Here is a 14,482-nt window from a genome sequence, read left to right as displayed (position 1 = left end):
ATCACATCAAAACTTTCCTACACATAAACTTTCAACTTTTCAATCACATCATTTCAATTTCGACTAAACAAGTCACACCCCTACTCTAGCCTGCAAACTGCAGCAACCCACGATTTATAAGGCAGTCACTACTCATCACAAGTCACGAACCCCCAAGTAGTACAAAAGGCGGCCTGCCGATTGCACCAGCGGCACATGCCGGGCACTTGAATACAAACGAAAAGTCTGCGTCAGGCTCACAGAGAGGTTGAAAGCTGACCTCACAGAATCCAACAAGAACTCACAGCAGCAAAGAAAGAACTGCTACCCAAAAGGCGGCCGAATGCAAACTTTACAAACGGGACAACGTCTTGGGATTACCAATGACAATCACCCTCGATAATTATTTCATATACTAGCATTAGACGGCCATGATACTTCAAGATGTTGTAAATCTGACTGTAACGAACGCATCAGTTCATCAATCAAACTGTTACAACCTCCAATTATTATTCCGTTTGAATGTGACCTGCCGATGAAGATGCCTTGCTATAGTTGATAACTATGCAGGTCGTCAACTATGGCCATGTACTATATTGAATTTCATTAATCTAGCCATATATTGAACTGTTCAATGTCGATATCTAATTTTGAGTTAAACCCCTGAAAACAGACTATATAAAAAGAATATCCTTCTGTAATTCATTACGTAGTACTACGACATCTAGAATCTCATCGGTTGCCCACAACTTATTATATATACCCCTATGTTCTTAGAGTCTTATTGAAAACCAATATAAAAAGGAAAGTATGCTGAGAATATTTTAAATTATCTTTGAAATTAAGTTTAAAATTTAAATTTTGGCTTTAGCTTATTCTTTCGAGAACAATCAATGGGACTTTGCCTTTCGGACGATTCAATGTTCAAACCATACAGTACTTGTGCATAGAGGTACTGAGGTACAGAAGGAGCTGTAGTCCTAAAGAAGAACATGGTCAACCACTGATGGAGTCTTGCAACCAAACACCAAGAGGAACAATACATAGCTAATGACAGGCTGTGTTTAGTTCAGCGTAAAGTTTAGATTTTGGTTAAAATTGAAGATGATGTGACTGAAAAGTTATGTGTATATGACATGTTGATGTGATAGAAAATGACTGAAGTTTGGATCCAAACTTTAGATCTAAACACAGCCACAGTGAGAAAAGCTTTGGATTTAGGTACTTCAGGGTCTGCTTTGGATTTACTCCATTAGGGAAAATCTGTTGATGGTAGGACTGCCACAAAGGAATTTCATAGGGTAGGAAACTTTCCTTCACATTTTACATGAATTCTAATGAGAGGTATAAACATGCGCATGTTTAGATTTTCTTTCGAAGTTTCAATGTAAACTCTCTCTCTCTCTCTCTCATGTCTCTGTTTGGTAAATCAATACATAATCTTATATTTCCTCTACTTTTTTGGACCCTCTTATTTGTAAAAATAACACAAGAAATTTAAAGGATTTTAATCCTATAGAAAAAAATCTATAAAGGACTTTAAACAGAGGATTGAATCATATTATTTTCTTCAAAGTTCCTATGAATGGATAATCTTACGAAACATTTCAAAGAAAAGTTAGCAAAAGTTCAACCTCTTGAAAAAAAAAATTCTGAGTGTATTTCTCTCATATGGTTTCTATGTTTTTCCATAGGCTTAATTAAACGATCATTCTTGTATTTTGTATTTACATTCTTATCAATATCGCATGTGTTTTTTCAATCACGTGTGTTAAAGAAGCCCATATGAGACCTCTAGATATACTTTGTGCATATTTTTTAATTTTTATCGTTTGTTTTCTATACGATATAATAAGGTAATGTGTTCTGATCCTATTGTTTTTTTTTATTCCTGCTTCCAAAGAAGCCCATAGAGTTTTTCACAAGGATTAAGGAAATTGATGAAATTAAATATTGTTATGATTGGTTCAACTAAGAGATATAACAACTTAAAGCAATATTTTTTTTCAATTCTTCGCCTATATTCTATTCTCACCCAATCATATTCTTCTCCCGTTTAATTTTCAATTACTTTCTTATTAATATCCATGTTTAATTTTCAATTACGTTTAGTATGAGACAATTGGTGGATAAGTAAATTGTAGTATTTCGAGATAAATTTTAAATACTAAAAGTCATTATATTTTGAGTTGCCGGTAGGGCTTACAAAACCGTATGGTTATTACGGTTGTCATGTACGGTAACCTTCTCAGGCCCCCTTTGAATTAGAGGAAAAACAAAGGCAGGCCCCCTTTGAATTAGAGGAAAAATAAAGGAATTAAAATCCTACACTATTCATGCCTTTGATTCGTAGGAATGAGAAAAGGAAAAACGCAGGAAACTTTCCTTTCCGATGATTCTAGAGAAAAAACGTAGGAAATTTAACATCTACTCTAACCTCTTGGAAAACTTTCCCTGAGTCTATCTTTCTCATCTGAATCCTGCGTTTTTCCTGCGGTCCAACCAAACGGTCATTCCTGTGTTTTTTCTGTGTTTTGCAATCCTCTGTTTTACACTTGCATTCCTATAAGAATCCCGTGTTTTTATTCATCCGTTTTTTCAATCCAACGATTCAAAGGGGCCCTCAGTTTTTAAAACCATAGTATACCTCGCACTAAAAGTCATTATATTTTGAGTTGCCAGTAGGGTTTACAAAACCGTATGGTTATTGCGGTTGTCATGTACGGTAACCTTCTCTGTTATTAAAACACGGTATGCCTCGCACTAATGAGCGCGTGGTTTTCGCGATAACCCTAATGAGCGCGTGGTTTTCGCGATAACCGCCACTGTGGGGTGGCATAATCCCACCCAAAAAAAAGTTCGGTGAACCCCGGGTCGTCGGCGAGAGTAGCAGCCAGCAACTCACGAAACAGGTAATACGGGCATTTGCACGTACCTGCTGCCATTGAAGTGGTAGAATTATCAATAAGAACGACCAGGGAAGAAAATGGTACCAATCAGATGACCAGATACACACTTGAATCAAATTGGGGGAGCCTGAATGCTCATGATCACCCACTGCAAGCTCGTCCCAGCCAGCAGATTTAATTCCCGTATCCACCAAATGTACTGCTCTAGTGCTGTGTTTAAATGCAGAGGCAGTGGCAGCTACAGGACAAGAGCAAGGAGGCGAACGAGAACAAACAAATGCAAAAGACAGCACAGGAGAAGAGAGGCCGTGAACAACAAAAGAAACTCACTTGTAACTTCGTACTAAGCTAAATAAACAAAAGAACGACGTTGGTCAAAGGAAACAAACAAAAGTTGGAAGATACTGCTAAATTGCTAACTGAACCTGGCTGCTTCCACTATTTTCACCGTCTTACTTCGTGCTGCATGTGTCGAATTCACAGTGGTTTGCTACTTGGTGCTAATTGCTACCAGTTGCTAGCTAGCTAGTGCTATTACAGGATTGGTGAGCTACTCGGGTTCCTCTCCCACGGATTTGCCTGGCCGCCATGGGCGGCGCCGAAGGTCTCCGCGGCGACGGTGGCACTCCCGGCCAAGCTGACAGCGCCGCCGATGGGTTGGATGAATGTCGGGAAGCCCCTGCTTGTCGACGCGCCTGTCGGGCTCACTCCAAGCCCCAAGAAATCTAGTGTTGCCGGCTTGGCACTGAACAGTGTGGACTGACCCATCATGAGCTCCGGCAAGCTCACCGGACCGCCTGTCGCGTCGTATGGTAACCCGAGGCCGAGCCCGGAGGACAGCATTGGGGATGGCTCCGGCTGTAACCGCGGCGGCCATTCGGGCAGCGAACTCGCCGGGAGTGGCACTTGCATGGTTTCTTGGTGGTGATGGTGGTGGTGCTGTTGCTGCTGCCCTGACGACGAAGGCGGCGCCGACGATGACGATGACATGTCGAGGCCCAGGCAGCGGAGAAAGGACGAGCTAGACGAGGTGGCGCCCATCTGCGCGGCCTTCTGAAGCAACGCCGTGGCGGACATGTGCGGCGACGGGGACGGCGGTGGCGGCGGAGCGAACTGCTGCCGGTCAGCTGGTACAGGCGCCGTAAACAGCGACGACGACGCGTTGGGCGCGAGGCACAGCGCCGGAGGCTTGGCAGGCACCGCGCGCTCCTGATGGCCACCCGCTCCAACTCCGATGGGGTCCGCGTACTGCGGCGCCTGGGCCACCGACGGCGGTGCAAACATGCTGCTAAGGAGGCTTTGCGACGTCGGCGCCACGCCGCTACTGCTGCTGCTGACACAATCATTAGGAGCGGCAACCGGCGGCGGCGGAGGAGCAGTAACTGGCGGCGGCGCCGGCGCCGGCGCCGGCGTGGCGAACTGATCCAGTGCAGCATCCCGATCTGCATGCAGCGCAACGAGTGTAAGCGAATCAGGAGGCAGATTTAGATCACCCATATACTACTAGCTCGCTAGATTAATGTCAAGGTGCAACTAAAAGCAAAGCAATAACGACAGAGGCAGAAAGCAACGAGAGCTGAGCTCGCCATGATGAGGATCTTTTTCAATGTATTCATTTCATGAGCATGTCCTTTTTATCATCCGATTCAAGGTTCCAGGCTCCACAAAGGCACTCCGTTGGATTTACTATACAAAGCACCTTTCTTTCATCTTCGAAGAAACGACCAAGAACTAGCAATCCCCATGTTCTCTGCAGTTAAGGCATGTGAAAATATAGCCAGGTTTCGAGATGCGCGCGTGCGAGGAACGCACAACGAACGAACTACTGCCCCCCACCCCCCCCCCCCCCCCCCCCCAAAACTCTCGGGCATTTTTTTTAGCGCGCACATCAGATCGTGACAAAACCATCGATCCGCGAAACTTCCGCTCCCGTCTGCTTCTTCCCCCGCAAACGCCACAATCCTCCAAGAAGACAACGCAAGCATCAAGGCGGTACTGGAACTGCCTCTGCAAGTACTCTTTTGGTTTTGACCATGGGTTGGTAAAGTTGCGGATTGGATAGTAGAATTGGGGTGACCGCCATTAATTACCTCGTTGCTCCGGTTGCGCCGCGGGAGCCGGAGCTGCGGCCGGAGGAGGTGGCGGTGCTGGCGCCGGCACCGGCGCGGGTGGTGGTAGAGGCGCTTGCGGCGGCGGCGCACCGGCAGAAGCCGAGGTCCCGTCCTCGTCGGCCGGCGGCGGCGGCGCCGCGCGCGCCTTGGCGCTCTCCTCGGCCAGGGCGTCGCAGAAGGCGCGGTGGGTGATGAAGCTGTCCCTCCTGCGCGGCGGCGATTCGCCGGTCAGTATCGGCGGCTGCTCGATTAGAGGATGGAGATTGGATGGGAATCGAGAGGGAAGACGGACCGTGAGAATAAGGTGCCGCAGTCGCAGCGGTACTCGCGGGAGCCGCAGGTCTTGGTGTGCGCCTTCCAGTCGGACTGGACGGCGTACTTCTTGGAGCACTTGTCGCACTTCCACTTCTTCTCGCCGTGCTTGCGGCAGAAGTGCTTCTTGATGCCGGTGAGGTCGCCGAGCGCCCGCGACGGGTCGTGGTGCACGCACGTCGGCTCCGGGCACACGTACACCCGCTTCCGCACCTCCTTCCCGCTCCGCTGCCGCAGCTTCCACGGCAGGTTGTGCCCGCGCCGGTGCAGCTGCAGGTTCTGGTCGCGCTGGAACCCCTTGTTGCAGATCTCGCAAACGAACCTGTTCGTCGCCAGCAGCGTCTTGGGCGACAGCGCGATCACCTCCGCATCAGGATCTGCACCACCACGCGAACGAACGCTCGATCGGTCACCGTCGCCATCGATCATCTCGCCATCACGCATAACTCTAGTCAAATTAAGCAACCGGTACGGTTAACTAGTCAGTCACCTGGCATGCCGGGGAGTGCACGCTTCTTCTTGGCCGGCGGCTGCGGCTGCGGCTGCGGCGGAGGCTGCTGCTGCGCGCCCGCGCCCGCCCCGCGCTCGGCCGTCCCGGACGACGTCTCGACCTCCATCCGAGAATCTTTCTTTTGCAGAAGTTCCGTGGACGCGGGTACCACTCCCGCCGATGCTGCTGCTACTAGCGTCCAAGAAGCAAGCTGCCTCGAGCATAAAAGCTCGCGTCACGCCTTTGCAACGCAGGCCGGACGGTGGGGGCGACACCGAGCTACCGGTCACCGCGGCAACCACCGGTCGTGGACGCGGCGAGCAAACGAGGCGGCGGCGGCTGCTGCTGCTGCGTGTGGGAGAAGCCAAGGTGAGGAAGTGGCGGAGCTGGGCGGAGACCGGGAGATAAGAAAGGGAGCCAAGAGCGGTGCATTAACGACGAGTCCCGCGGGGGAGGAGGAGGGAGGGTGAGGTTACCGGCGCGACGAGAGCGACGTGGCACGATCTAAGCCGTACACGTGGTGGTGGGCGGGGATGGGCGTGGATTTGGCATCTGGCTAGTGGAGTCAAGCGGGCCGCCGATCGTGGCAGGCGCTTTGTCGTGTAGCGCGAGCGCAAATATTCTTTTGGATTTTTCCGCGTTTTATTTTAGTGCCAGGGCGCTTAATATTTGGTTTGTTGCTTTGAACGGTTGGGAAAGGAAAAGGGGAGACACTGTTTACGGAGAAGCTGATGTCTCACTCGTCTTTGATTGATTTGCCGATTTGGAATTATGATGCTTCGACTGTTTTTTTTTTCGCTGATTATATGTTGTACTGTCAGATCGAGCAACTTGTAATCCGATACCCATAAGTTAAAAGCAGTTATAGTCTAGATTAATCCATGATCCATGTCACTTCAGTTAACTCATGAGCTGACTTTTACATTCGTTTTGTTATAAACATTTTTCATTAAGAGCTGCCAGCATGCCACTTTTTATACCTGTTGAAGGCTAACAGTGCTGCAAGCTTCAGTTTTTTACAGTGCAATAAATAGCTTTTCCAAAATCTTAATACAGGATCAGGACAACATTGGGTCATTGGCGGCAACATGATTTATTACCGTACGATGGGTGTCAAGAGATTGCAGTGTTGCTGTTCTTGTTACAGCAGCGGCATCAACATGATCAGAAAAACAAAACAGAGGGAACATTGAGGACTGCACCTGTTGACGGGCAGAATACACGTCCGAGAGGAGAGCAAGTGGACCAAGTGCCAATAATTAGGACCAGCAAAGACATTGCTTACACTCAGAGTCTGAATAATGGATAAACAAGAAGTACCTGGCATTAGCCATCACGGTGCAGAACACCAGACGTCTGGATTGCCACCAAAAAAACAATCGTTGTTTGGATCGTTTGGTACAAGATTAAGTCAAAAGTCAAAGAGTTTCAGTAATTCAGTGCCTGAATATTTGGGTGGCGATGTTTTATTTCAGCTGATCAAATGAAATGGAGGGTCTAATTTAAGCATGCTTCTGTTGACCATATGCAGCACGTTTGGGTCAGGAAATGACTTCAAACCGGCTAAGCTCTCTTTTGTACATGGGTCTCTTTGTATATAGTATCATATAGGAGTATTATACTAGCTTCTTTTGCGTGCCAGAAGAGAACTCCTGAGCATCTATTATATTGTCAAAATGTATTACTCCCTCTATTTTTTTAAAAAAAAAAGTTTGAACGGCCAAAAATGAAAAAGGAAGAAATACTTTGCATCAGAAAAGTATGAACTCGGAAGAAAAAGATCTTTCGGTTCTAAACGGAAAGGGGAAAAAGGGAAAATAAGGATATGTCAAAAGGAATAGCCACCACGTCTTTAGATAGATATTTCACCTGCTTGGTTGACCACAAATTTTCATGTTTAAAAAATGAGTGCTTATAGGAGAATATGCAAGCTTTTTATTTAGCAACTAAAGAAAGCTATCCTTTTCACCAATTATTGTCGTTGGAGTAATGTATGCACTTCGTATAAGTACGTCACTTTCATCGTTAGAACCACGGGAAAAATAAAAGCAGTAAAGAAAGCGACTTACGAGAGATGCAACCTTTTATGTTAAGCTGAAAAGGCTTATCTTTAATTCTTTTTTATCCATGTTATAAGCTAGGTAACCTTTTCTTGTGGAGATCGCGTATGGACAGTTTCAGGAAAGAGTTGTAAGTTGCATTCGATCGATGACATTGGACGATTCATTCGAAAATTCAGTGGGTTATTTACTACAAAATATTCTATCGACGGAGTAGGCTAAGATATGAGCTACTCAAAAGCTTGAGTGGATGGATCAACACGGACCTAACTTTACTCGACACATACAGATCTTCTATTTAGGAATTTAGGTTCATTTTTTTGGTATATTCAAATCTATGCTAAAAATCAAGTGGAATATACATGTTTTAGAATTTTCTAACGGCATACTTTATCTGTGTGTCTGAGAGAATATGAAATGAGAATATTGAAAATATACTCAAAACAAGGTGGCAGTAGCGTATAATTAATTGAGTATTAATTATTTTAAAATTAAAAAAATAATTAATGTGACTTCTTAAAATAACATTTCTATAGATTTTTATTAAAAAAATATTATGTTTAGCCATACGGGAAATGTACGTGCGTGCTTCAAAACGAGATAAATCTACTCCAAGACGTAGTGTGTGTATGACAGATTTGTAGCCGGCTGTAGTACGGACTTCAAGACGCAGTGTGTATGACATGTGGGACCAGTTCTTGATAGTGTAGTATGTAACTATTGTATGAATGAGCTATTAGAATTGATACAGATGAATTGGAGCTAGTAGTTGGCTATACTACTAAACTTGCTCTTAAAATGTAAAAAAAGAAAAACTAAAAACACATTTAGCTTACTCCCATTATACCGGATCGGTACCATGGAAACAATTTCCGCGTTAACAATTTGGAAGCCACCTATTTGCCCTGATATCCAAGAATCCAACCGTGCAATTAGGCTTTTGAGAGAGTTTCGGTGCGATTCCACGTGTTTTCCTAGGCTGGCTTATAAAGTTGTACTCCTACTAACTATAGTCATTAGTGTACTACATCCAGACAAATGGCACGGGTCTTTCAGGATTTGATACAAAAGTAGATCGAATCGGCCTCTCCCTGAATTCTATAACTTCAGTACTCTTACCTCTAGGCCGAGTTTAGTTCTAAACTTCCAACTTTTCTATCACATCAAAATTTTTATACACACAAACTTTCAACTTTTCTATCACATCGTTTCAATTTTAACCAAACTTCTAATTTTAACATGAACTAAACACAAATCGAGTTCATTTGAAAAACGCATTGCTAGGTGCATTCTAGTAGTACCGGAGTACTACAAAGCTGGTTGAGATGACAGCGAGTGGCAATACAACAAAAAGCCGGCCTTGGCTTCTTCTTTTCTTCTCCAGGCGGCCTAAACGCATTGACCAACCCAATTGGCATCATCTGGACCAGCCGCCTCGCCAGCCAGGGCCATCAGTCTACTCCACTGCAATTCTTAATATGGTTTAGCTCACTTAACCCCTCATGGGTCCGGCCTGATTATCTTATCGTAACCTCCCTTAACCTTATCTTAACCGTTGCTGTCCAGTCGTAACACACACAATAATAGTCTACCAGTCGTTCGTGTTATTGTCAGGTACTGTTTTCTGGGGACCGCGTCCGTACCTGGCCCACATGTCACTGGCGAACAGGAAGCTCTCGCTCTCCGTGGTGCAACAAACAAACTTTGTCTTCATCTGTTTATTTTAAGTGTTTGGTTTGGGTTGCGTGTGCTTTGTTTTAGGGTGGACAGGGAAGAAGATTCTATTATAATGCGACGCAAACAACTACTCCTCTTCGATCTTGAAAAAAATACTCGGTGCTTCTCAGTTCTCATGTCACGTAAATCACGTTATACCAACCGAAAGCCGCTCAAACTGTACTGTATAGTCGCCTTCCTTCTCATCATGTTATTTTCGAGCATTGAGTATTAGGGTAAACTGTTTTATATAGCTAGTCCCATTAGCTATAGATTTGCATCTTGAAAATTTATCAGGTGTCTTCACGTTGAGGCCTTTGTAACGTTTGAACGGTCCAGCACTCCAGCTCAATCCCCGTCATCAGCCGGCGAGCGGGCTGACCACCACCGTCTACTATACGGATGTTTTTAAGTTTTTGTACGAACAATTCACCACTGGTTGCATGCAGGAGGGAGCACTGCCGAGGCATGATTAAAACCGTGCTGCCGACCTGCCGTACGTCCATTACATTCAGCCACCATTACGGCGGCAGTCAAGTGCGTTCAAGTGCATCTGCTTGTAGTACTCACTTCGTTCAAATATAAACATAATATAATATATGTGTAACATGTATGTTTAGATTCATAGTAGAAAATATCACATTTATAATATGTTGTATTTATATTGGAACGAAGGGAGTAATAAATTAGTAGTTGGCATGCACAATGTGTTTGATTGCGGTAAAATTTTCCCGTAATACACATATATGGATCTCTACGGAAAAATTGTATAAATGTTGTATAGTGCAAAATTTATAGGTAGTGTAAATATAAAAATTATCATAGAATATATAAATGGATGTTTAAGAGTTGTCCACGCCACCTAAGAGTCCTGGTTAAATCTGGAAGAAAAAAAACTTTAAGTGATGCGTATAAATCTAAGCATCCATTTGTATATACTACGGTAGTTTCAGATATGCACAGTTTTTATTACATATTTTCCTGACATCTACATCTCTACCACAGTTCTTATTATCGACATTAGTAGCCACAAATCCAACTAAAATAAGAGAATTATAATATGCTCACAATGTGCCAAGGCAGTTTATTTTAGATCTCTTCCATTATTTTTGAGATGATGGAAGTATTACTTCCGGCCATTAGGTCTCTTCCCATCTTTCCTCATGGAGCAAATTAGACCCTCCTCCTTGCTTTCAGCCTGGTAAGTACTTGTGTTATTCAAGCTCCCTGCGTGTCATTGGACGTTAAGTCCTGAAAGCTCCTATTCAGGCCGATCTGACATGAGACATCCGGGAATAATAACTCCAGGTCCATGGATCCAACAACTCAATTAACTCCAGACCACAATTCCGATCGCTTTATTACCTACTGCAAACCTTGACGAGAAATGCTCCATTACACGGTGGTGTCACCGGTCCTTCTCCGTGAGCTCGCTACCAAAAATGGTCACACTCCTCGGGCAAACTTGTACGGCAAACCAAATATAATTATTGACATATGGACCTCCGGAGTCAAAAGTAAAGTAGAATCCCGATGCACGCCGCGCGGCGCGGGAGTCCATGACAACACGTTTGCGCACGACATCGACCCCATTATCGAATCTTCAACAATTGAGTCAGTGACTATAATTGAGATGAACGTAAAATCTGGGAGGAGCTGTGGCGTTGCACAACCGTACTTGTTGGCCGCGCGAGGCCACGCACGAGTGAGGGTAGTACGTGGTGCCGTAGTCTGATGAGGCGGCCAGTGAGCCCTGTTGTTCACTTGAATTCTCTGGCCTGGGTTGTCACCTCACCGATCAAGCTAGCGCACGCGGTCGCGCGCAGAGCAGGCGGCCGTGCCGTGCCTGTGTGTCGCACTGTAGCCTGCGCCTGATGCGCGGCTAGCGGCCACTAGCGCGCGACGCGCTGCCGCTTTCCCCCCCGCGCGCATGGGGGCCGGACCCCACGAGAGCGCGGGCGCGCGCGCACGCACGGCGTCGTTGCCTGCCTAGCGTAGCCTAGCGCGGAGTGTGCGCGGCGTGGCAGGCGCGGGCGCGCATTGAACTCGTTCAGTTCAGGGGGAGGGGGCCGACCCGACGACGAGGAGGTGATTGGATTGGATGCGGGGAGTCATCGCTGCTCTGGTCCCGTGGCTGCCGCGGCGGGAGTACGGGGCTGCTATCGCATGCACATTTATGTGTTTTCACGTTGGACAAGGAAAGCGCGCAGCTTTTATCGGGGGGCCGCCGGGCCGGGGCGGGAGGAGTTAAGGGTAGTGGTAGCCGGTGGGGCGGCACCAGGTCCAGGTGGAATGGTGGGTGTGTCGGATTTCTTTCGCAGCAGCAGCTGCCCCAAGCCCCCAAGTGGGAATTAACTGCTTTTGCAAGTACCACCTCAAGCAAGGGCACAAGTCGCTGATTGCTGCTTACTCTTGCTACCCTCCTAATCCTAGCTGCAAGTCGACTCGGTTACGAGAAAGATTGCATTGCTGTGCGCTTGGAATTTGGATTACTACTAGTAGTACTTCTTTTAATCCAAACATGCAGACATTGTGTAATCTACAGTGTTGATTTTTGAGATATGCTCATGCATCGGCATTCTTCTAAGTTTTAAATCTCTAAACAAATGCAACAACTCTGGTCCTGTTCCAAACGAAAATGAACTAGGTATTTTGGAGGAAACCTAGCATAACTTCAAACATCTAAAAAAGTTTCCTACGATTTACTCTAAAATATAGCATCCTAAAACATAATAAGGCTCAACCTATTATTACGAATGTGGATACTCATATTCGATACTAAGCTGCTATATTTTGGGACAAAAAAAATTGTTTTTATGAGAAGCATCCAAACAATACAAATGAGCAATTCCTATGTCTCGATATTCCTTGGGATCATGTTGGAATGCCACCCTACCTTTGTTTTTCTACTTCTTGAATTCCACGTTCTGAAGGAGTCATCACTTTCCTCTCTAATCATTTTTTCTTAAGGCATTGTTTGGAACAAATGAAAGAGTATAAGGTAAGGTGATAATTTATTTACTTTTAAATGAAGCGAAAAGATGATCATTAACTTTATTTGTTGTGATTGAGTTCTACACACCCATTCCTTCAATCCAAGCGGTAAGAGTCTAAAACAATTCGTGTGTCCTGCATTTTTTTTTATTTTCACGTTCCTTTGTTCCAAAAGCAGGCCTGTAACCTGTTTACCCGTCAAAAAAAAAAAAGAAAGAGAAGAGAGGCCTGTGTAGTTTCCATTTTTGGGGAAAGGGCCTGTGTAACTGGGAATAAGTTCACTTTAGGTCCCTCTATTTGTTGGTCAGTCTGATTTTCGTCCCTTGACCACAAAACCGGTTACGACCCGTCCCCAACTTACAAAACCGGACAAACGAGGTCCCTCAGTAGTATGGAGGCCGGTTTTGACTGACATGGCATATACGTGGCTCATTTGACTAGGTCTTCGTCCCACGTGGTAATGACGTGGCGCTTACATGGCAATTTTATCCCCAAAAAATAATAAAAATAGTGGGACCCATATGTCAACTACACAAAAAATAATTAAAAAAGGTGGGGCCCATGTGGTCCCACATGTCAGCCTCCATCTTCTCTCTATCCCCCCTCTCTCTCCCCCCTACACTGCCAGGAGAGAAGGGTGAGCGGCAGCGGCGAGGGGGCGACGGGCGGAGCGGTGTGGCGGCTGGTGGTGGACGGAGTGACGGTGGGCGGCTGGCGGCGGGAGGAAGCGGAGCCGAGCGGCAGCGGGCGGTGGGCGGAGCGACAAGGGCAGAGAGGCCGGTGAGCCGCCGCTCCTCTTCCACCCTTCCGTCAGCCGCCCTCTCCACCGGTGCGGCGCGCGCCACAGCTCCTCTCCCTCCCACCCGTCGACTGGTGTGCGCCGCCAACCCTCTCCCGTCGGCAGCCGCGCGCCGGTCCCTGCGCGTCACTGCTCCTCTCTTGCCCTACAGCCGGTCGCCGACCCAAGCGCACCGCCATTCCTCTCCCTCCCTCCCGCCGGCCGGCGCACGCCGCCGCTCCTCTCGCGTTGGAGGTGCACGCGGCGTCCTTGGTGAGGTCGCCGCCGCTCCGTCCGCCTCTCCGCTCTGCCCGCGGCATGTCGCTGCCGCCGCGAGGACGAGGGAGAGCCGAGAGGAAGAAGAGGAAGAGCCAAGAGTGGAGAGGGAGAGGGGAGGGGAGCCGGGGAGCTCAGCTTAGGGGGGCGGCGGGAGCGGCATCATCGGCGTCGCTCCGCCCACCGCCCGCCGCCGCTGCGCCCTTGTCGCTCCGCCCACCGCCCGCTGCCGCTCCATTTCGCCTCGCTTCCTCCCGCCGCTGGCAAGTGCAGAAGAACATACAAATGGCGATTCCGTGGTCACTAGGTTACATGAACTGAATAACCTTGATACTGAATTGTGTGATCACTAGTGTTACCTTTGACGTCTCGATGTATCATTCCATTGGGTGCAGTGTTCCTGTTCAAGCACGCCAACTCGAGGGAATTCCAGCTGAGCCCTGGAGGGAACAAAGACAAGGGCGCCATTGCCGAGCAGCGGGTGTCGCTGCTGCGATCGTGGCTGCCGCTGCTCTGCCGCGGCAGCAACGGCACGAATGCGCCGGTGCTGAGCAGCATGGAGAGGACGTTGCTCCATCCACCGCCCGCCGCCGCGCTGCTTTGCTCCGTCGCCGCTCTGCCCGTCACCCCCTCGACGCCGCCGCTCGCCGTTCTCTCCTAGCAGTGTATAGGGGGAGAGATAGGGGGGATAGAGAGAAGAGGGAGGCTGTCATGTGGGACCACATGGGCCCCACCTTTTTTAATTATTTTTTTAGCTGACATATGGGTCCCACTATATTTATTTATTTTTGAGATAAAATTGTCACGTAATCGCCATGTTAATACCACGTGGGACGAAGACCTAGTCAAAGGAGCCA

At 47.3% G+C, this 14,482-nt stretch overlaps 1 protein-coding gene across 1 annotated transcript; it reads right to left on the bottom strand.

The window, feature by feature from the left end:
- Window positions 1-3,197: 3,197 nt before the first annotated feature.
- On the bottom strand, window positions 3,198-6,247 carry LOC4331949 (zinc finger protein GAI-ASSOCIATED FACTOR 1). The gene is made up of 4 exons (XM_015777170.3): window positions 5,802-6,247; window positions 5,292-5,688; window positions 4,979-5,205; window positions 3,198-4,330 (listed from the first exon to the last, which is right to left on the bottom strand). The coding sequence occupies exons 1-4, from the start codon at window positions 5,926-5,928 to the stop codon at window positions 3,423-3,425; spliced, it is 1,659 nt and encodes a 552-aa protein (XP_015632656.1). The 5' UTR covers window positions 5,929-6,247; the 3' UTR covers window positions 3,198-3,422.
- Window positions 6,248-14,482: the final 8,235 nt, after the last annotated feature.

This window comes from Oryza sativa, chromosome 3 (assembly GCF_034140825.1).
Source record: "Oryza sativa Japonica Group chromosome 3, ASM3414082v1".
NCBI lineage: Eukaryota > Viridiplantae > Streptophyta > Magnoliopsida > Poales > Poaceae > Oryza > Oryza sativa.
This window is presented reverse-complemented; position numbering and strand designations above follow the sequence as displayed.